The 24,357-nt window shown below is 39.0% G+C and overlaps 1 protein-coding gene across 1 annotated transcript; it reads left to right on the forward strand.

Annotated features, from left to right (window-relative positions):
- Positions 1-2,763: 2,763 nt before the first annotated feature.
- LOC130931452 (rab GTPase-activating protein 1-like) lies at positions 2,764-24,193 on the forward strand. Its single transcript, XM_057860267.1, has 8 exons — positions 2,764-2,967; positions 7,366-7,452; positions 9,116-9,226; positions 9,332-9,436; positions 9,662-9,745; positions 9,805-9,876; positions 10,905-11,183; positions 22,035-24,193. The coding sequence occupies exons 1-8, from the start codon at positions 2,857-2,859 to the stop codon at positions 22,206-22,208; spliced, it is 1,023 nt and encodes a 340-aa protein (XP_057716250.1). The 5' UTR covers positions 2,764-2,856; the 3' UTR covers positions 22,209-24,193.
- Positions 24,194-24,357: the final 164 nt, after the last annotated feature.

A 24,357-nucleotide genomic window follows, 5' to 3' on the forward strand; every position in this document is an offset into this window, starting at 1 on the left:
GTCGAGAAAATCCCGTATTTCTTAGGGAGTGAGCTGCGACCTCGCTTTGGAGCTTTGAAATAGACATCGCAAGGTTCCAGATGGGGCTGGAGTGGGCTAAGATAACAGGTTAATTTTCAGCACTACACTGACTCAAGACACCAACCTTCCTTTGTGAAGTACTTTGTCACATTTATTTATTATAAATACTCGCGCTAGCTTAGCCACTCTGGAGCCCTGAAAGTAACAAATAACTGACAAACTGCATGGAATTTGTTAAAATGAACTCCACTGACTAATTAAACCCCCCTAATGTAAAAAATTCTGAACTTTGGGTTAGGGTTAACAGCATATCAATGCCAATGCAAAACAATCCAAATTGACTACACAATAGTAAACAATACAAAAATTAATTGCACAGTGCAATAAACATAAACACAAATGAGGGGGCGGGCGCGAATGCACGCGCACAACCCGAAAGTATGCCGTGCACACACGCGGTCAATTTGGCCACAAAACGTGGCGGCAACTAAGCACTTTACACTCATTCGGACTTACAACACATCCCTCACGGCATAAATGTGCCATATGAATATGATGTAAACAATGTTCGCTGACTTGGATTGATGACTACCCACCGTTGCAACGGCAAAGCTTTGAAACGACCGGGTATGTAGTGGCTCCCACCTATCGCTGGAACACATCTCAACAGGTTGTTACACTCGGCTTGAATGTGCACCCGTGTTCCTCACGTCTTTCAGTCCCATAACACTTGGCGCATGTCACTCAAGACCAAAACAGGAAGTAACTATGAGCGGTTACTATGGAAATGAATGTGTAGTGCAACTTTTCTAGCATTTTTTATTCAAAATGGTATTTGTATATGACTACAGTATTTTTTCATTCTACATAGATTATGAGTGAATAACAAAATAGTAACGCACAGACACTAAGGAAACTAACTTTATTCAGATTACTTCTTTGGAAAAATGAACGTGTTAGATTGCTCGTTACTGAAAGAAAGTAATCTAATTACAAGAACGTGACAACACTGATCGCGAGTTATCGACAACTCACTACTAAGGGACGGAACTTCTGGGTACCTCACGATACAAGGTTCACCATAAGGCAATAATAAAAATATAGGTCAGGAAATAAGCCTACGGTATTCCAAGATACAACTATTAAAGAGAAAATGGAGTCATTTTTGAATGGGAAAATAAACATATTTATTGTGCTGTTGCGGACAGTCTGTCAAAAACTATTGCCTTAATCGCAATACTAACATTTTTTTACCAAGAAAAAAGATGCTGTTGGCCTTTTCTACCCCTCTTCTGTTTTGCTTTCTTTTCTTTCCCCTTTTTATAACCCGATTTTTTTTGTTGTTGTTGAAAACATTTCTGCAGTACCGCGCACTCCGAGTCATTAGCCACGTTTACATGCTGACTTTTATTCATACCGATTCAAATCATTCCGAATGGAAATTTCACATCAGCTGTTTACATGTCACTTCATCTATTCCGATCCAGCGTTTACATGTGACTGCCTTTATTCCGAAAGGACGTTTGACAACTGCCGTCTGACATGCGCAGATTAATCAAAACAAAGCGTCACGTTGCAAAACATGGAGATCGATCGTCAGATCAGCCGCTGTTTTAACTTTTCGAGTGGAAACAAAACTTCAGAATGATACGCCGTTCATTTAAAAAGTTGTGTGGGTGCGCTGTGCGTGTGCTTGGAAGCCATGTTGCAAGTGACGTTACTTATGTCACCAAGTGACGTCACCACGTCAGTACGGAGCATGCGCAGAAAGAACGCAACCAGACACCATTCCGCTTCCCTGTTTACATGATATAATTTTACTTCTAATCGGTTTGGGAAAAGGAATATTCCACCCCTGTGAATCGGAATGAAATTCCATTCGGTTTGGGCCTGTTCATTCCGAATGAGGTGTTTATATGGAACACATTTATTCGGTTTGAACAAATATTCCGATTGTAATTGGAATATTTGGCTCCATGTAAACGTGGCAAGTGACTGGTGTAAATGCGCACCACTGCTCCTGGTCTGATCGAAGGAAGGGCGGACCAAACCATTTAATGAAAATGCGGGGGTTAGAGGGGGTGGCAATACATATGCTCTCTGGGTGTTTACTTTTTGCCAAAAACAAAACAGGAAAAAGAAACCCTTCGTTTTATTCCTATTAAAATTATAATGATTAATATTTAAAATTGCAAACGGTTACCTAATGTTCTAATTTTCTTTGTGGCCCCCATCAGAGCATGGGCCCTTAAAATCAATATCACTTTTCACCCCTATACGGCGCCCCAGAATTTAATAAAAACGTTTTTTAACAAAAGAATCACGAATCGTGCATGAAAGGGTTGAATCATATTTTTAAAATATTTTGGCATCAATGGGTTTAAAGTATTTGAATTAACCAAAAATTTGCTCTAAAAGAGTTGATTTAACAACAACAACAAAACATTATGACATTATGAACCAGAACGTGAATGTTACCTTACAACAACATCATGAGGTAAGGTAAAAACATTTGAAAAGGGCCTGGCCCCAATTAACACATTGGTATTTTCCTTCCGCTTGACCTGCTCAACCGCTCGCCTGGTGGAGGCGTCCCGTCCTGCAGGTTCTGTCAGATTCTGTGTCACAAGGAAACGAGGGACGGGATGAAGAAAACAAAAGTGTAAGTGGGTGTGTCCTTGATTCCTTTCACACGTGTCCTATATAAACCCGGTGGAACCTGTTAGCGTCGGGCTGCCTCATCTGAACGCTTGATGCCACATTGTGGACTGCAATTTTGGATTTCTTGGGATTCGACTCTTAATATTTTTCGGGAGGCGGGGGGCAAATGTCAAAATGATGCAAGAGATTTCGGTCTCCATGTCTTGTGATGCTCAGTTGGTGGAAAATATGACCGAGGAGGAGATTCTGGCCTGCCTGGTGGCTGAAACCGGACCCCAGTTCCCGGTAAGATGGCCTAGCACAGTAGTTGACATAAGGAACTGGATGCTAGATGTCCAAATCACCATCAAAATGTCTATCCCGGTTAATCCATACTGTTATGTTGTATCGAGGCACGATATTTGACAGCAAAAGTACCCATATTTAGGAATTTGTTTTTGCACAACAGCAGGTCACCAGAAATTTGTTTTCATGGGGTGAATTTGATTATTATGACAGAGTATTAGGACCAAAGAAAGTAAGAATAAAAGGGAACACAAGGGGAAAAAATCAAGATATTACGAGATTAAAGTCGTGATATTATGTGAATAAAGTAATACGGTGTAATAGTACGAGAAAAAAGTTGTAATATTCCCAAAATAAAGTAAAACATTGTAATATTACAAATTAAAGTCGGAATATTCACTCAGTAATATCTATTATAATCTCGTAGTTGTATGTCTTTTCTCTTGTAATACTACAGTTTTAAACTCATAAAGTTATCATTTTTTTTTCTCGTAAAATTATGAATTTATGGGGTTACGAATGAGTTCTGTTCCCACACTGGCGACGTAACCCGAATTTTCGAATAATTCAGAATTAACCTATTAAGTGCCCCTAAATACTCCCAAAATCTCAAAATAACCATCCCTGTTCATGTCTAGTGACTGGGCTGGCCAGTCCTGGAGGATCTTGATCTTCTTTGCCTTGAGGAACTTTTAGGTAGAGATTACAGGATGTGATGGAGCACCATCCTGCTGCAGAATTTGCTCAGTCACTAGACATGAACATCATTGAGCATGTCTGGGTAGGATGAAAGAGGAAGCATGGAAGATGAGACCCAAGAATGTTGATGAACTCTGGGGGGCATGCAAGACTGCTTTCTTTGATATTCCTGATGACTTCATCAATAAATTGTATGAATCCTTGCCGAAGCCCATGGAAGTCATACAAAATATTAAATTTGGATCTCACACCACCACTACTAAATTCGCTTATGATATGTAACATAATTTTGTATTTGAAGTACATTTTTTGTTCAATTTTAACACTACTTTCTGTAGCCGACAAAACTTTTGTCTTACCAAAATTTGACCTTTATGTCTTCATTAAATGATAAATCTTTTTTCAGTTAAACAAATATATTTTTGTACATTCAATATCATTTGGGAGGGTCTTAGCTTTCATATGAGCCATTTCTGAAACCAATTGAATAATTAAAAGTCAGGTTATTAGCAATTGTTTCTACAAAATGGATAAGCGACAAGACTTTTGTCAGGGACTGATATATATATATATGTATAATATATTTAAATACCACGAACTGTATGTAAAAGAAAAAGTTGTCCGAGAGCTTAAGAGGATGCTTGCCATTTGCGCAATCGTAAATGCTATGCTAAAGCTACAAGTTACATTTAGTGTGTGATGATCACTCAGCACAGACCTCTAAAGCCAAAAGCAACATTGCATATTCTCTCATGCCAAGAGAAGAAAACAAATCTATGTTTTAAAACAAGCAAGCCTGGCGACTGGAGAGGACACTGGTGAGTTGGCGGGGAGCGGTTGCAGCAAATCACATGAGTGACACAACCGGACACTGCTAAAATGCAGCCTAACTACATATAGTCGAAAGTCGCTGAGAAATGGGTAGCAAAAAAGCATAAATGAACATCTACATAAAGACAGCTCTCTTTTGCATCCAATGCAATTTGGTTTCCGGCAAAATCATTCCACACAGTTTGCAAATTGTCTTTTTATAGAAAAGGTCAAACGCATGTTGGACACTGAACCTTGCGTTGGTGCAGTATTTCTAGATCTGAGAAAAGCGTTTGATACCGTAAATCACGACATACTCTTGTCTAAATTAACCCATTTCAATTTTTCATTGGACACAATTCAATAGATAAAATCTTATTTAGAATTCAGGAGACGGTGTGTCTCCATTAGGGTTGTCAGGTCAGCATTTCGGGATGTCCATTTTGGCCTGCCTCAGGGGTCAGTGCTTGGCCCCCTGTTATTTTCTCTGTATATCAATGACCTGCCAAATTCATGTGTAAATGTTGAATCTCAAATGTATGCTGATGACGCCGTCATCTTCACCAGTGCAAAAAATACTCAAGACGCAGCTTCTGCTCTCACATCGGCTATGATTCCTGTAAATGATTGGCTCAACAAATCTTGCCTTCTACTAAACACAGGTAAAACTGTTTGTATGATGTTTACAAAGAAACCTTTGGACATCAAACATTCAGGCGTATTTTTGGGAGGACAGGAACTACAAATTGTCTCCGAATTCAAGTACCTTGGAGTTACACTTGATTCCACACGGTCTTTTAAAAGCCATATTAAACGAATTTGTAACACTGCAAAATTCAACCTGAATAATTTTAAACAAATAAGATCTTTTATAACACTTGGGGCTGCTAGAATGTTTCTACACTCAATTTTATCACACATTGAATACTGCATTACCTGTTGGCAACTGGCGGGTGTAAATACATGTAGTAACATAGAATCACTCTGCAAGAAATCGTTAAAGGTTTTTGCCATAAAACCAGTGTCATTCCATGTGTGTAACATTTTTAAAAAGTACTGTTTATTGAGCCTTGAGAGTTTTAAAATTTTTTAAACTGTCTGTCTAATGTACAAGGTGTTACATGGATTTTCCCCACCTCCCATGTCGGACTTTCTAAAAAAAAAAAGGGCTCACAGAGGTCTCGGGACCAGGGCCTCCTCTAGAGGGGACTGTGAGGTTCCAATCAGAAAAACAGCCTTCGGTCACAATTCTCTCTCTGTAAAGGCCTGTAAAATCTGGAACAGTTTACCACTCGCCATCAGGCAATGTACCACAATACGAACTTTCAAAACTCAGCTCAAGCAGTGGTTGAAAGCAAATCAGTCTTGCAATCACTGACTTTTAAGTTCTTAGTAACGTATTGTATTGTGTTGTTTTATTGTAATCTTTTGTTATTTCTTTTCTTTTTGTGGCTTTGTGTCACCTGTTTAGGGACTACAGATGTAAATTAGCATATACTTGCTACAATCTGGCATATTTACATCTTTTTAGATGTTCATCAATGTGCACTGTCCCTATTAAATAAATAAATAAAAAATATAAAAATTAGGGCTGTCAAACGATTAAAATTTTTAATCAAGTTAATTACAGCTTAAAAATTAATTAATCGTAATTAATCACAATTAATCGCAATTCAAACCATCTATAAAATATGCCATATTTTTCTGTAAATTATATAAATATTCTGTAAAATAATTTGTTGGAATGGAAAGATAAGACACAAGATGGATATATTATATATCCATGAGTGTATATATCATATATACATTCAACATACGGTACATAAGGACTGTAGTGGGCATTTCACTCTACTGTCATTTAAATCTGTCTATATTGTCCTCACTCCGAAGCGTCTACTTTTTCCAAAGCTAGACAGCTAGTGAACGACGCCCTAATAATCAGACTTCTTCCTTTTTCATCTGATTTATTAATAAAATGGCCTCAAACCACTGTCCTCTTTAGACCGTAGTGAAACTACAAAAAAAAAAGAACACAAGCATTGCATTAGCAACAACGTTAGCTTAGCATGCTATATAGGTTCACTAAACATAAACAAAAAGCGTCTCATACAAAAAATATAACATTTCGATTACTAACATAATATGTACATTCTTTACAACAACCATACTTACGGACAAATCTTGTCCAAGGATCATATAAGCACAACATTACAACGTAGGCGTCAGCCCGAGACGTCGTGCAGCCATATTGAACTGGCAAGAAAGCAATAAACCATGTCGCAAAGCGACCACAAGAGTTCACTGTTAGACAGCACAAAAAACCTTGCTGTAAAACTTACCAAAATGCAGAATACTGTCTGAGCAGGACATGTGCGTTAATTGCGTCAAATATTTTAACGTGATTAATTTAAAAAATTAATTACCGCGCGTTAACGCGATAATTTTGACAGCCCTAATAAAAATTTCACACATTGTGAACATGTGACGGAAACTGGCATTTGTCTCGTTATGGTTTAGTCTCCTAAGACATGTTTTTAGCTCGTTATCGTGTCGTCATCGGCATGAAATAATTCTTCGTTGACAAAATATTTTCGGTATAGTCATCGTTGATGACAACAACACTGTGTCCTAGTATAATGTCCGGGACTTAACCGAGACGTGGCATGTATGAAAGCAGCCGGTTAATTCCCAGGCTAATGACGTATATATCATGGCGGGCCAATATTTAAAATTTTGGAGGATCATTTAGCATTTTCCTTGACAACTCTTTGAATGGAACATCTACTACTGATAAACTTGCTGAAAGAGTTTTAACTTAGCTTTCAAGAGCCACATGATTGCATGTAAATAAAAAAATAACATTTAAAAATTGTTGACTTGCTCCTTCAGGAGGTCCCGACAAAGAAAGCCAAATTGAGGGAAATCCGTCTTCAATTGATGGACGAGGAGGAGGAAGACCCACTCAACAAATGCCAGGTGAAAAAGAACCACATTTCCTTTACAAAAGTACACACATTTAAGACAAAACCGTAAAATATCCACGTATCCAAATACTCAAAAATTAAACTCCATATTAGTCATGCTAACTAAAGATTTTAACTAGACCAAAGTCAAGTTCTTAACATCTCTCAAGTAACTTGGAACAGTTCATCAAATGAACACTGTGAAATTCATTTACGTAAAGTAAATGCAAACTGCCCGTTTTTTGTTTTTTTTTGCTTTTAACCAAGAATTGCGAATGTTTTACGTCCATATCTATAAATAATTCAGGGATTTAAGCATTCATTCACAGAAATCTTCAACGAAAAAAGCTCTTTGTCTGTGATTTCACTCGGTCAGCTTTAACGGACTCGCCAACAATGCAGGCCCCACATTTATCGGCCCCGCGCCCAGTGTACAGCCCCAAAGCCCCAAAGCATGATGTTTCCACCCCCATGCTTCACAGTGGGTATGGTGTTCTTCGGATGCAATTCCGTATTCTTTCTCCTCCAAACACAAGGACTTTTGTTTCTACCAAAAATTTCTATTTTGGTTTCATCTGACCATAACACATCCTCCCAGTCCTCTTCTTGATCATCCAAATGCTCTCTAGCGAACCGCAGACGGGCCTGGGCGTGTACTGGCTTCAGCAGGGGGACACGTCTGGCAGTGCAGGATTTGAGTCCCTGGCGGCGCATTGTGTTACTGATTACTATCAGTATCTATCACTATCACTAAAGACTATCAGTCTTTGTTACTGTGGTCCCAGCTCTCTGTAGGTTCTGGGATTTTTGCTCACAGTTTTTGTTATCATTTTGACGCCACAGGGTGAGATCTTGCATGGAGCCCCGGATCGAGGGAAATTATCAGTGGTCTTGTATGGCTTCCAAACTCTAATAATTGCTCCCACGGTTGATTTCTTTACACCAAGCGTTTTACCTATTGCAGATTCAGTCTTCCCAGCCAGGTCTACAATTTTGTCTCTGGTGTCCTTCAACAGCTCTTTGGTCTTGGCCATAGTGGAGTTTGGAGTGTGACTGATTGAGATTGTGGACAGGTGTCTTTTATACCGATAATGGGTTAAAACAGATGCCATTAATACAGGTAACGAGTGGAGCCTCATTAGATCTCGTTAGACCACGTAAGAAGTTAGACCTCTTTGACAGCCAGAAATCTTGCTTGTTTGTAGGTGATCAAATACTTATTTTCCACTTTAATTTGGAAACAAATTCTTTAAAAATCAAACAATGTAATTTTCTGTTTTTTTTCTTCCACATTCTGTCTCTCATGGTTGAGGTGTACCCATGTTGACAATTACAGGCCTCTCTAATTTTTTCAGGTAGGACAACTTGCACAATTGGTGGTTGACTAAATACTTATTTGCCCCACTGTATATCACTTGTCTTAAAAAGGGTTAAAATGTTGAACCTAAAATTACTTTTAACAAGTATTTAAAAATACCTAACTGAAGCCCAGTTTGCTTAGAATATTGAGTTTACGAAACAATTAAAAAATAAAAAATAAAAAATAAAAAATAAAAAAAATTCCACTTTCCTTTTTTTGTTTTTCGTTTTTTTTTTTGTTCCATTACAGGAGCCCTAAATGCTTGGTGTTTCTGTGGTATTTGCCAACTTTAACACCTTGTTTTGTTGAGTTGTAGATGGAGAACCGTCGTCTTCAGCAGGCCAGCCTCCGCCTGGAGCAGGAGAATGACAATTTGGCTCACAGGCTCATCACCAGCAAAGTGGCCCTCAGGAGCGCCTTGGATAAAGTAGGACCTCCTTTGCTTTCAGTTCGGATGTGCTACCAAGCTATTTGTTATGGCTACATTTGTTTAATTTTAAAACCTAAACATTTTTGAATGTTTGGTTGCCAGGCAGAGGACAGTGTGGAAGTGCTGACCGGCGACCTGTTGGTGACTCGACGTCAACTGCAGGCCACCGAGGAGGAGAAGCGAGGGAAGGAGGAGGAAGCGGCCATGGTGGGTTCATCAAACTTTTTTTTTTTTTTTCCATTTTATGAATGTATAATATCTTGAAATGTTTCAATTTTTTAATGCAATAAAGATAAAGTGCTTTCTTGTGTGACCTTTTTATGTGGGGTATGTCCATTTTTAGACAATTTTGGACTATTCTGTTCATTGAAAAAAAAAAGATGAACATGTCGACACTACTGCTACGAGGTAACTAACTCTTCTCCTCACAAGTTGAAGGAAGTGTTGCGGCGTGAGCTGGAGCGGGCCGAGCAGGAAGTAAAGCGGTCATCGGGCATCATCGCCGACTACAAACAGGTACGTTTTGATGATGTCATAATCAGTCACATGGCTTGAATGTTCTCCCCTCCTTTCAGATCTGTCATCAGCTGACCACGCGTTTGGAGAAGCAACAAGACGTGCACTCGGAGGAGGTCCGCTCGCTCAAGGTCACATTTCAGTATTTTCTTAGCTTGTATTTGTCAGGTAAGCAGGTAGGCAGGTGGTGTGTGGACCCAAGTGCAGGGGAAGGGAAGCGAGGCAAAAAGGCGGTGCAAAAGTAATTTAATTAAAGCTGACAGAAAAAAAACAAAGTACAAACCAAAACTGAGGTGATCCCAACAAAAAAAACACAGTTGCAAACTAAACCCAGGGTATTGGCAAAAGACTGGTCTCAAAAACTAGGCAGAGGAACACGAGGGCTGTGACGTAAGAACAGCAAAATTGACGCTGGCATGAAGACATTGACAATGACGCAACAAGAAGTAAAAACAAACTGAGAGCTTATATACACACAGAGACAAGGGGTAACGAGACAACGAGGAATAGGTGAGCACAGGAGGATGCAGGTTGGAGGATACACTTGGAGCAGTTACAACAGGTGAAATAAATGGGCGATCACAGGGACAAGTCACACTAGGAGAAAACAACCACAAAACCTAACAGTAATGTTTGCAATAGAGAGAGTAAAAAGGCTTAATTGAATGATCTCAGCCAGCCCTCTCAGGTGCAGTCATTAAGCTCACTCAGTGGCTTAACTGATTTAAATCATTGAATTAACTCACCGATTAATTCATTCATGTACATTAATTCATGTACAAAGCATATTATAATATTCAGTAGGTTACTGTTATATAATGGTCCAGGGAACCTATGAATTTTGTTTTTGGTTTTGTGTTATTACTATGTTATTACTATGCAATTACAGGTGTTGATTAAATTACATTTCCAAAATCAAACTTAAACTGAATACCCACACTGCACTTCAGCCACGACAATCCCAAAAACATGGGTGATCGTGCCATTGACACCGATAGACGTCCAATCCATTTGGACTGGGAGATCTAGTTGTAATTAAATTACATATGAGATATCAAAACTTTTTTTAAATCCAGCTACACTGCTTGTGTTTTTGTCATCTTATGATGTCATTTTCGTAATTTTATTGTCATTTTTAAACTTTTTTTGTCCGTTGCAGAGTGTCTTAACAGCGTGCCCGCACTGTTGCCGTGGCGTGTCAGAATCAGGGGAAGAAGAAGAAACGTCAGATCACAAGTCCGACAACGCACCTTTGCCGCCACTTGATCGCAGCATAGCGGCGGTGCTGGAATGGGAACAGCGGCACTCGGGGCCCACAGCAGCAGAACTGAGGCGTGAGAACCAGGAAAAAGCATCCCTCAAGGCTCAGATTAGGCAGCTGGAGAAGGAGCTGGCTCAGACTAAATTGCAAGTAGTGGAGGCTAACTGCAAGATCCAGGTGAGGCAAAAAATTTTTAAAAATGTGGTAATGGTCATTTTAGTAGATCGTTTCACAGCTATGAGCAAACAGTCTGTAAAGTAAAAAGTTGTAGCGTCACAAGACAAAATGTCATCACGAAAAGCTGTAATAATACGATATAACAGCAGTTTGACAACTGTTAATTAATGTTACGAGAAAAAAAAACTAGTATAACAAAAGCGAAAGATGAATGTTATATTACCTAAATATAAAAAGAAACCAGTTTTGTAATAGTACAACAAGTTGCAATGCTACGAGAAAAAAGTTGTGTTGTCACAAAAAAAGTCGCAATGTAATGGCATGTAGTAAAAAATATTCATAATATAAGACTACAATGGTTGCCTGAAAAAAAAATCATAATAACACCACCAGTGTTTTTGTTGGCAGCCATTTTAATTTTCGTCCTTGTCTTGGACGAAAATACATATTAGTCTTGGTCATATTTAGGGCTGCAGCTATCGAATATTTTAGTAATCGAGTAATCGACTGAAAATCCTATCGATTAATCGAGTAATCGCATAAAACATATTTTTTAGGTAAAGAGCAATTATAAATATACATGAGAAAAAAAAGACATTTCATCTAATATTGAACCATTTTCAGTCAATGTCTTCATTTTCGATGTACATTGTTGAAAACAGCCAACAATTGCCTCTCGGATGTGACTAGAATAAAAAAAAAAGACCAATTCACTGCTTTCACTCCAAAAACTTTTAGATCTTATAAAAAAAAAAAATATATATATTTCTTACCTAAAAATGCCATTACGCTTGATAACACACATCACTTAAAAGTTAGGTGTTTTTCCCACGTGTTTCAATTGCATTTCCATTTCTGTCAAGCCATTTTTAATTTATTTCCATTTCAGTTAAGTTTTAAGTTACTCTAAACTGTAAGTCCTGATAGAATTTTTAGTTTTTTCAGTGTTCCAAAAAATGTATTGTAACATATCAGGTTATAATATGGCGGGGATATTTGCACCGCGTGACGTGCGGGGGTGAGCGCGAGAGACGTGCCCTCTTGTTGTTGTTGTCGTTCCACAAGTTCCCAAAAAAGAAATAATTGCAACCTAACGAAGCGGGTGACTCTTTGGCAACGTTATAGTATGATACCTGCTGTATTGGAGCACATTAGGTGCCAGTGCTACTTGGCGTTTTATCCAGCAATGACTACTGAGCTAAAATTGACAGTTAGCTTTATGATATTTTCATTTTACACCCTCATCACTCTACAGCGCTATCTTTCACAGATTAAATAAAGCCTGTATGTAAGACACGTTAGCCACGCATTGACAGTGGTCTTAATAGAAACCTAGCCCTGCGCAGGGCTAACGTTACGTACGTGAGCGAGTGACAGTAACGTTAATCTTATTTATTAGCGCTGAGAAGTGTACTGCTTTAAGATGGCGGCTGTTTACTAACGCCGCTGACTGTCATTTCGCATCTAGTTCAACATACATGTGATATCTATGTGACGCATCAGATGCTACCTGCTACCACCGCATGATACGGGCTAGTTTTTAGCAATGACGGCGTAGTTTGTAGCGGCTGTCGGCTGCAGAAAGGTTTTTTATATTTTTTTAAATTGCTTCTTCCTCTACGCACGTGACATCAGCGCGTTGTCCCGCATTAAAAGTAGATCGATCGGGTCCAATCACGTCATTTTCAAAGTATCGGAATCAGCAAAAAAATATCGGCCATGCCTTTTCTTAATATATATACAGTATATTTTTTAATTAAATCGTTTTGTAATTGTATTTAACGTCACAGACATAATATGTTACACTCATCCAGAGTCTTTAGTTTAGGCTTAAGGTAGGGTTATCAGATTTATCCCGGTAACAGCGGTAATTAATTTTTTAAAAAATGTATCCCGTTAAAATATTTAACGCAATTAATGCACGCGCTACACGACCCACCCACGCATTGTCGCGCTCAATCTGTAATGGCGCCGTCTTACCTATATAGAGACATAAAAGGCAGGTAGAGTGAATTTTGGCAGCCTTTGGAGCCTTTTTTTAATTGGCTAAAGCCTTACAATCCCTGTCCCTATGATTAGAAATATTATGGGAAGCAATGTGGGGAAGCAAGGTAGCAATTGATCTTTTTCTTAACACCTTATGTTATTTCCCAACAAAGAGAAAATATATCAATTGGTAGCACTATGCACAGTCATGGTTCCACTTCCCATCATGCATTTGGGCATGGCTATAGTATCATTTACTGAAAGCTCAACAAATACACTAGATGGCAATATTTAGTCACAACATACAAAGTCATTTCTATCCGTGGATCCCTCTCACAGAAAGAATGTTAATAATGTAAATGCCATCTTGAGGATTTATTGTCATAATAAAAAAATACAGTACTTATGTACTGTATGTTGAATGTATATATTAGTCCGAGTTTTATTCATTTTTTTCTTAATGCATTGTCAAAATGTATATGATCGGGAAAAATTATCGGGAATGATTGGAATTGAATCGGGAGCAAAAAAAAGCAATCGGATCGGGAAATATCGGGATCGGCAGATACTCAAACTAAAACGATCGGGATCAGATCGGGAGCAAAAAAACATGATCGGAACAACCCTAATTAAAAGTAGCCCGGGCAAAACGTGATGCTCAGAGCTGGCAAAATTAAACGATTCCTCGAGGTGACTAAAATTACTCATCAGTTTTTAAACTCGAGTTACTCGAGTTGCTCGAGTATTCGTTTCAGCTCTAGTCATATTTTAGTCTTTTCAAAATGTGTTCGTCCTCGTCTAGATTTAGTCAACGAAAACTTTTGTTTGTTCGACAATTCTCAGAAATGTTTTTGTCTATAAAGTCCCTGTGACCAGTGCTTAATTTGTAAATCATAAGGTTCCGGAACGCAAAGTACATATGACAGCGCAGGGATGACGAGACGGACACAGGTCCCGGAATATAAGCAGAAATGGTGCTGAAACAACATGCAAATGCCCACTTGCCATGCTGTGAGACTTATAAGCCTCAAGTTCAGATGATAATAATAATAATAATAATAATAATACATTGTATTTCTAGAGCGCTTTTCAAGCCACACAAAGACGCTTCACAAGAGAGATGGAATCATACTACCAGCAAAACAATCATAAAAAAATTTAAAAGCATAATATCCATGGTCTATTAGGCTATACTCTGCACAGCACGGGCAATTGTCCACATAACCACAGGTGGGACTTACAGTCAGCAATTAGTTTCTCAACAGGTCTAACTTGTAAAACATAAAAAAAGGTTGGCACGGCGGCCTATTTAGCTTCCCGTATTTAGTTGTCCAAAACATTCTTTGTTGTCATTGTTGCTTTTCTGACTCGTTTGTCTTTTAGGCATGTTGAAATACCCTTTGAGCGCAAAGTTTTTTCTAATTTATCTCAGGGGCTGATTTGTTGGTCCAGCTTTTGAGCGTATCAACAAATCTCTGACTCTTTCACATGATGTAACAAGGGTGTAGGTTTGGGCTCAACATTGGTAGGGATGATATAACAGCATAATATACATATACACTTTTTGCTGGGGACGGGACATTAATAAGACCAAACAGATTGGATAAATGGGGGTAAGGGCTACATTTCTCACGAATATGAACCTAATTAATTGATAGGCTAAGTGATCATTGCAAAATAAATCTGTATTGAGTTATTCCAGTGCTTCTCAATTATTTTCTGTTACGCACCTCATAGGAAGACACTATGCGCTCATGCGCTGGTCCTCAAAAAAACTAAAAACTACCCTTTTGTCCACGAGCGTCACTAAAATCGACCAAGACTGAAAAGTTACCAAGTGTTGCTTTAAGACTACATAAACAAAACAAAAATGAAAATTGGGTAGAAGGTGGTAAACCTCGGTTCACTACATTTCTCGCAGTTTAACGTTAACAGCAGAAAATACATACAAAAGTGGAGGGCACTTCTCTCTAAGCAGCTTCCAACTCGAGTTTTGCAAGTTAGCAAATTCACACAGTTTAATGTTATGCAAACTCTGGTTGTAGCAAAATTTCAGTAGCAAAATTAGTGGTGTGTTCCCCACCTCCATAATATTGGCGTCTTTTTACATTACTTATAGTGGCTGCTGCTGACTGAAAAAAAAAAAATTCTAATATCCCTCCTCTTTGAAAGGGGAGGATGAGGCAGCATGTTGGCGACGTGTTGTATTTTCGTCGGGTCAGTGTGGGTGTGTGTGTGTGGGGGGGTCAAGTCATCACCCAATCAAACGTGAGTTTGATGGGGGAAAAATGGACTATCACATTCAGCAGTGAAAAAGGGGTAAATACATGGGTGCAGTTTGACTTTTGGGGCAGGGGGGGCACAAATGTTGATGACCCCGAAACGTAGTGTCAGCAATAAAATTAACTTACAAGAATATTTATAATCATAAGTTGACAATGAGTGTTTTTCCCCCCATCGTTCTTGAGGGGAATTCTAAATCAGGCTGCTTAGGCAATACTTTTCGCCTAGACTGTCATCCATTGAATATGGTACGCCCGCCGGTGTCGTGCCAATGTAGTTACCCCAGTCAAGAATTGTATCCCCTGGGCGGAGCAAATTGGAGGCAGATTTGTGTCTTTATTATTCAACCCCCAAAAAATGTCGCTTGAATTAAAAAAAAAAAAAAGGTGTTTGAATGCAAAAATAAATTTGAAACTCAAACCCCCCCCCCCCCCCCCAAAATGCACGTGAAAGCTATATATATATATTTTTTTTTTTCTATAGTTGAAGTCAAGTTTTTTTTAATTGAAGCAACTTTTTTGATTGAAGTAATGTTGATGTGTTTTTGGGCCACATTATGGCTAGGACATTTGTGTCTATATCATTCAATGAAAAAATACGTCGCTTCAAAAAAAATATAGATTTTAGAAAAGAAAATCACTTCAATCAAAAAAAGAAAAATTTCAATCATATCATTCAATGAAAAAATACGTCGCTTCAAAAAAAAAATCGATTTTAGAAAAGAAAATCACTTCAATCAAAACAAGAAAAATTGCAATCATAGAAAAAGTTTTTGAATGTGAAAAAATATTTGAGATTGAAAAATTTGCATTTGAACACTTAATTTTTCATTGAAAAAGTTTTCTTTGATTGAAGGAATCCTTTTTGTGTTTGGGCCATATTATGATTAGGACATTTGTGTCTAAATCATTCAATCATTCAATCAAAAAGTTTCTTCAATCAAATAAAATATTTTCGGGCAAAGAAAAATATCATTTTTTAAAATATTTTTTTCCAAAAAAAGTTTTTTTTTAAATTATATGCAAAGCCAATGACCGTCTAAGGTGCTCGAAAAATAATTTTGACCCATTATAAAAATGTGTATTTTTGTTCATTTCATTCATTTTTGTTGCAATTTTATTGCTTTTCAACTTTTATGTATATAGGAAAGTCAATTACATGCAATGACACTTTTCGGAAACCAGGAGGGGCCTGGCCTACTTAGCAAGCGTTACAATTTAAAGCAACTGTTTTTTTTTTCAGCCCAAATGCTTGATGAAAAGTTTGGGCAACCATGACTTAGGTGGTTTCCAGTGTTATCTAATGTGTGCTCCGTTCGGTGAAGTGCAGTGTTCCTTGGCGTTATGTATTGTAGAAAGCACCAACGTAGCAGGTGATGATGATGAGTTCGCCTCACTTTCCCCTCCACGTCCCTCGGCATAATATTATCATTAATACGTATACACAAGAGGTGCCGGATCGGACTAAATAAGTCCCGGAACACGTGGAGTCCAAAATCAAGAGGTACTGGAATATGTTCTGGCATGATCTGGCTCAAATTATCCCCTGCCTGTGACACAAAAAAACCCCATGTTTATTCCATATTACACGCAGTATTTAATGCTCCTGAATGAAATGGACCACTTGGATGTGTGCGGAAGCGATCGATACATTTATTCTATTTTTTGTATCCCGCGCCATGAAAATGAGTGACTTCCAGCCACAGTCTGGATTGAGGAAGAATGCGATTTTTTTTTGTGTCACGCAAGCCCAATGTGCTGCAGGCTTTTGTTGCTACACCAGGGAGAGTTGTGTGAGGCTTTTTGGATTTCCAAAAGCCCCTGTTCACTGTGAAGAATGGGCAAAACAAGTCCGACAATCTAGAGACCATTGGACGGATAACGAATTGAGTAAGCTACGTGTTTTATGTTATGTCAAATACTGGAATCATGGCAAACGTTTTAATAAGGAGGTGGCTTGCATTTTGTTGGTGAAAAGGCTCCCTGTCCACTTGGAAGGCCACTCGGCCGACGACCGGCGGCTTGTCACACACTATGGTCATCGGCCAATAAAGGCGTGCCCGCCTATAGAGCACTATCCTCGGTTTGAGCCCGGGGAACCCCCCCTTCTCTCGTCTCTGGTTCTTAAATGTGTAAAGACTTCCACCCGCCTCAGTCCTCTTCGCGTGCCTGCCAATGGAGAGCTATTCTCGGCTTGGGCTCGGGCAGCTACGCACTCCGATGTTGGCCAGATTGCCCACCAAAAATGCGCTACTTTCTGCGTTCATTCCACTTTCAGTCCCCTTCGACAAGCACTGCCTGCCTGCCTGCCGGGGCCGCAGCAAACTTGCTGTCCGTCAAGGTCTGGCCGATCGGTGAAGGCAATCACCACCACCGCCGTGTGTGATATGAGTCGGGGTGGTTTTGTTTGATTTTTCGTCCCGAAAGGCGGGAAAGAGATTTGGAAAAGTCGCTCGGTTCGGGTTTTGTTTACGGTCTTTCCTCCGTCTCCGAAGCCGGGGCAGGGAAAAGACAAAAGCCGGACTAACCCCGGTGGCATAAAATACCATTTGGGAGGGTTAAGAAGTTGCCAGTTTTAACCATTACGCAGTAATTTAGCCCGGTCGTACTGAATAATGCATTTTTAATATTTCGTATTCCATTTTGCACAAGACGGTTATTTGTCATGACCATACAATTTATTTAATCATTGGGGAAAAATACTTTGATAAAAAGAGTATCCTGTAAAAATATTGGAGTAGAGAGATTAAAACAATAATGACATTTTGCTGCTCTCTGTCAAATTTTCCTCGTTCTGAATCTTCCCCCTCAATGGGTTGAGTTCTGAATAAGATGAAATCATTACTCTGCTGACATCACCACCCAGTTGGAGGTGCTACAGTGCTATAATGACAGGCGGAGCGAAACGGCAAATTAAAAGTCTCATTTCTTGTCATCTGTGCTTTGCCAAATTGTTGTGTATAGTCGAATCCTCTCAAAATATTATTTTAATTCACATAATAATGCTATTTTTTTTTTAAATTATGGTGCCACAGGCACAGACATAGTCCATAAATAAATAAATAAAAGGTTTCAAACAATTTCGAATGAACGTGATAGCCTATGATAACTGACAACTGTAGAGTCTGCAAGGATATCACCATTTTCATTACATTTCATTTCACACTTAGCAGGAAAACAGCACATTATTTGCAATTAATTAAACTCACCTGGATGCCACGAACTGTATGTAAAATGTTTTCCAGGAGTTTTAGAAGACACTCACCGAGTCTTGTCGCTAAATGCCAATGCTAACGCGATGCTAACGCTAACGCTATCCTAATGCTACAAGTTAGTTAAGTGTATGATGATCACTCAGCACAGACCTTTAAAGGCTGAAGCAACATGGTACAGCCAAGATAAGAAAACAGAACTTACCAAGCAGCACCTGACACGTTTCACAAAAGTAGCCTGAAATGGGCACAGGCTTTTTCACCAGCCTGTGAGTAAGCGTGTGTGAGAGGTGGTGGGGGGTGGGATGTTGGGGATTGGGGAGGAGGCGCAGCACGTCACATGAGTGACACGGCCAAACACTGCTAAATGTGTGCGAACTACGTACACATACAATAAAAAAATATCCCACATTCTGAATTTATGATGGAACCTATGGCGAATTTTAATCTCGTTCTCGTGTCGTCAGACGACAATTGGCATCCATCTCGTTATGCTTTAGTCTCCCAGGACACGTTTTCAGCGCGCCATCGTGACATCGTCATTAAAAAATTGTTCATTGTCGAAATATTTTTGTGATCGTCATCGTTAACAAAAACAACACTGACTAGCACGTGTGTGCTATCACAGGCCGAGGGCTGCTCTTGTTTGGCTAACTCCTAGCTAAAATCTTACAATAAATGAATCAGCCCTGACACACAAAAAAATAAGACTCCGAATATCAATAGGTACTGCTCCACGCTACATAGCTACCAAGTTTCAAGGCAATCAGTTCACGAATGACAGAGGAATAGGACTTTAACGTTAGTATCTACAAGAAGAACAACAACCTGAGTGGCGATTTCAGTCTGCAAAAAAAAATCCTAATGTTACAACAACTTCTAATGGTGCAAAGAAAAATTTGCCACGTTACAGGGCGCTGCAGGTAAAATGGAAGTTGCAATAGGAAAAGAAACAATAAACTTTACATGTAATGTTCCCTCCAAAAAGTCATAATGTTATTACAACCATAGGCGGATCTACTATTCAGTCGAAGTAGGCTATCGCCTTAGGCCCCCAACCAGTAGGGGGCCCACAACCAGCTGCCCTTGCCCCAACGAGCATGGGCTTGACCCAGCAGCACCCCCAACTATTCGTCATGTATAATTATGTCAGCATACCAAACAAACAAATAACAAAATTAAAAAGAAAGCCATTTGAATGCTCCATTTATATCATCTCCCCCCCCACACACGCACTACAATGGACTGTTCCATGACGACGAACTGAGTATCAGTCGCTTAGCTTCATTTAGCGCCGTTTAGCATCGCTTAGCTCCGCTTAGCTGTTCGTTAGCTTCACTTAGCTCTACCTCGTTTTTCACGCCACTAAACTCGCTATTTTTACAGCTCATATAAATAACGATTTCTGGAGTTAATCCCACATACTTCAGAATTAATATTATATGTAGAGTAAATACTACAGAATACAGATTCTACACTAAGAATAGCTTTCAAATTACACTCTTTATGACAAATATGATTGGCAAAGAATAATTATTATATTTATTATACTGCTATTATATGTAGTAGTATACTATAACGATAATGCTTGAATTTTTTGTTAAGAATTGTTTTGAATAATGTTGGAAAGGCAAAGTCAGTGTTCTGAATCAGTTTACTTTCCATTCTTTTACACTAGAAAATGCTATCAGCATTTAACCTCATTGTTTATTTGTGATTAATTATTGTTATTTACATGATTATTTGTACTTTAATAAAGAATTTAAGTGTCCCAAAATAGTTTTGTGAATTAATAAGCGTCAACGAAAATTTCATTGCTAAATTAGTAAAAAAAAAAAAGAAAATTATTAGATTAGTCTACCTGTACTAATCGTAAAACTAGTTGGTTGACTAATCAGGAGAAAATTTGTCGTTTAGGACAGCCCTAGTGTACCGGAACATACGTATTTCCTCCACACCCTTCTCACCTTTTTAACCCCTGACCCATGAAGAGGGCAGTGGCGCCACCAGGGGGTGGCCAGGGGTGGCCACGGCCACCCCTATAAATTGGTTGGCCACCCCACTGGCCACCCCGCATGCCAGTATATCGTTAGATTGTTGTAGCATCAGTTATGCATTTCATCCCAAATGAATGCATTTATTTTGTTTTGTTAAATGTAGGGCTGTCAAAGTTATCTTGTTAACAGGCGCTAATTAATTTTTTAAAATCGATCACGTGAAAATATTTATTGCAATTAACGCATTCGCGCTTTCGCGGAACGACTCATTCACGCATTGCCGCAAACAGCCTACAATGGCGCCGTTTTACTTATATACAGAGATAAGAGGCAGTGTCAAGTGAGTGGAGTAGATACAAGCATTCATTGGGGCCGTGCTTTTAACTGGCAAAAGCTTTGTCATCTCACCCACAGCAATTATAAATATTGTGGGAAGCGACGTGGGGAAGAATAACAGGAGTTGATCTTTTTCTTAACACCCTGTAGTGTACCCAACGTAGAGAAGATATAGCATTTGCAGCCACCACACACAGTCATGGTTGCACCATTTCCCATCATGCATTTGGGCAGAACAGTTAAGTCGCTACAGTATCATTTTCTGAAAGCTCAACAAATACACTAGATGACAATATTTAGTCACAATTTACAAACTCACATTTATCCTTTAAGAATTACAAGTCTTTCTATCCGTGGATCCCTTTCACAGAATGTTAATAATGTTAATGCCATCTTGTGGATTTGTTATAATAAACAAATACAGTATTTATGTACAGTATGTTGAATGTATATATCCGTTTTGTCTTATCTTTCCATTCCAACAATAATTTACAGAAAAATATGGCATATTTTAGAGATGGTTTGAATTGCGGTTAATTACGATTAATTAATTTTTAAGCTGTGATTAACTCGATTAAAATTTTTAATCGTTTGACAGCCCTAGTTAAATGTACACCTTATGCCTAATATATACATAACGCAATAAAACAGAATTGTTGTTGAACTCAAAACGTTGACTGGACAGTTATGGACTCTGCACATTAAATCATTAGTAACATCAAATATTACACAATACACCAAAGTATATCAGTAGCCGTGTCTTTCTGATAGTTTTCCCTGACCACCCCTATGAAAAATTTCCGGAGGCGCCACTGGAAGAGGGCCCCTGGATATGTTCGCCTTAGGCCCCAAAATTGCCAAGTCCGCCACTGATTACAACAATGCCATTCGAAAACAGCATTTGTAAGTCTTAACAATAAATTTGCAACGTTTCGTGAAAACCGTCCCAATAACGTTGGCACATAAAGACGACAACTTTCATGGATACAGCAAATAATTGAGTCTGAAACAATGTTGTGTTTTGTTTTGTCATTATAGGAGCTAGAGCACGAGAGGGGAATCCTGGCAAACGACCTCCAGGACGCCAAGAACAACTGGATCAGCAAAGCCTTCACTTCGCTGCGCACGTCCACCGACGGAGGCCCGTACGGAGGCCCCCTTTCCGGATGGAAACTGTCGTGGCCTCACAAAGACAACCGAGAAAATGTGTGACAAGCGCGACGCCCCAAATATGAGACTGCGCGATTATATCATGCTATGAACACTAGAGGGCGTCACTACGGTACAGAGCAAATGAAGCTTTTCAAAATCAGCGAATGCTCACGGTCTGATGAGAACTCCAGCTTTTTCATTTTCACTGGGTCCAGAATTTGAGTTTCATGTTTTTGTCATGTTATAAAATGAAGTTATACAATTAAATACTGATTATGCAAAGGAAAGAAAACAATAAATGGGTAAAATAAGTTTTTACAAAGGTATATACACTCACCAGCCACTTTATTAGGTACACCATGCTAGTAACGAGCTGGACCCCCTTTTGCCTTCAGAACTGCCTCAATTCTTCGTGGCATAGATTCAACAAGGTGCTGGAAGCATTCGTCAGAGAGTTTGGTCCATATTGACATTATGGCATCACACAGTTGGTGCAGATTTGTTGGCTGCACATCCATGATGCCAATCTCCCGTTCCACTACATCCCAAATATGCTCTATTGGATTGAGATCTGGTGACTGTGGAGGCCATTTAAGTACAGTGAACTCATTGTCATGTTCAAGTAACCAGTCTGAGATGATTCCAGCTTTATGACATGGTCCATTATCCTGCTGAAAGTAGCCATCAGAAGTTGGGTACATTGTGGTCATAAAGGGATGGACATGGTCAGCAACAATACTCAGGTAGGCTGTGGCATTCCAACGATGCTCAGTTGGTACCAAGGGGCCCAAAGAGTGCCAAGAAAATATTCCCCACACCATTACACCACCACCACCACCAGCCGGAACCGTTGATACAAGGCAGGATGGAGCCATGCTTTCATGTTGTTGACGCCAAATTCTGACCCTACCATCCGAATGTCGCAGCAGAAATCGAGACTCATCAGACCAGGCAACGTTTTTCTTCTATTCCTCTATTGTCCAATTTCGATGAGCTTGTGCAAATTGTAGCCTCAGTTTCCTGTTCTTAGCTGAAAGGAGTGGCACCCGGCGTGGTCTTCTGCTGCTGTAGCCCATCTGCCTCAAAGTTCGACGTAATGTGCATTCAGAGATGCTCTTCTGCCTACCTTGGTTGTAATGGGTGGTTATTTGAGTCACTGTTGCCTTTCTATCAGCTCGAACCAGTCTGGCCATTCTCCTCTGACCTCTGGCATCAACAAGGCATTTCCGCCCACAGAACTGCCGCTCACTGGATATATTTTCTTTTTCGGACCATTCTCTTCAAACCCTAGAGATGGTTGTGCGTGAAAATCCCAGTAGATCAGTAGTTTCTGAAATACTCAGACCTGCCCTTCTGGCACCAACAACCATGCCACGTTCAAAGTCACTCAAATCACCTTTCTTCCACATACTGATGCTTGGTTTGAACTGCAGGAGATTGTCTTAAACCATGTCTACATGCCTTAATGCACTGAGTTGCCGCCATGTGATTGGCTGATTAGAAATTAAGTGTTAACGAGCAGTTGGACAGGTGTACCTAATAAAGTGGCCGGTGAGAGTACAATCAATAGTTTTCACAAAAAAACTTTGCGAAATATAAAAAGCTTTTTTTAGTCGTTTACCAAACAAACAGGCTAAGAATAGAAAATAAAGATCATGTAATGTCTTTTTTGTTGTTGTTGCTTTTTTGAAGGGAAAAAAAAAAAAAAAAAAGAAAAACAAAGCTCTTGCAGACAAAATCAACTTCTTGGACAAACTTTAAAAGACGTTCATATTAAAACTAATTTTTATCTGTCTGTAAATTTTGTTCATCTTTGTTTTCTCCTGAACCAAAAGACCAAAACTAAAAAAAAAAAAAAAAAAAAAAAAAACCCAAAAAAAGATATTACATAGAGAGATATTAAAGAAAGAATGAAAAAAAGTCTGAAAATCAAGAAAAAAACTTTTTTTTTTTTGGCCTATAACTGCCCGGCGACTAGTTTAGGGTCTCGTCCGCCTTTCGCTCAAGATCAGCTGTGGTAGGCTACGATAAGCAGTGTTGAAACAGAATGGATGAAAATATTTTTTGTATATTTTTACAAATAAAAAACAATTTCTATCAGAAAACGGGGCAGTTCTTTTGTGTTCTCTCATGTTTTTTGTAAATTCAGAAAATTCTGTGTCTCGTATATGATAGAATGGCCACATGACTGAAGCAAACATTCCCGACG

This window comes from Corythoichthys intestinalis, chromosome 15, assembly GCF_030265065.1.
Source record: "Corythoichthys intestinalis isolate RoL2023-P3 chromosome 15, ASM3026506v1, whole genome shotgun sequence".
Lineage (NCBI taxonomy): Eukaryota > Metazoa > Chordata > Actinopteri > Syngnathiformes > Syngnathidae > Corythoichthys > Corythoichthys intestinalis.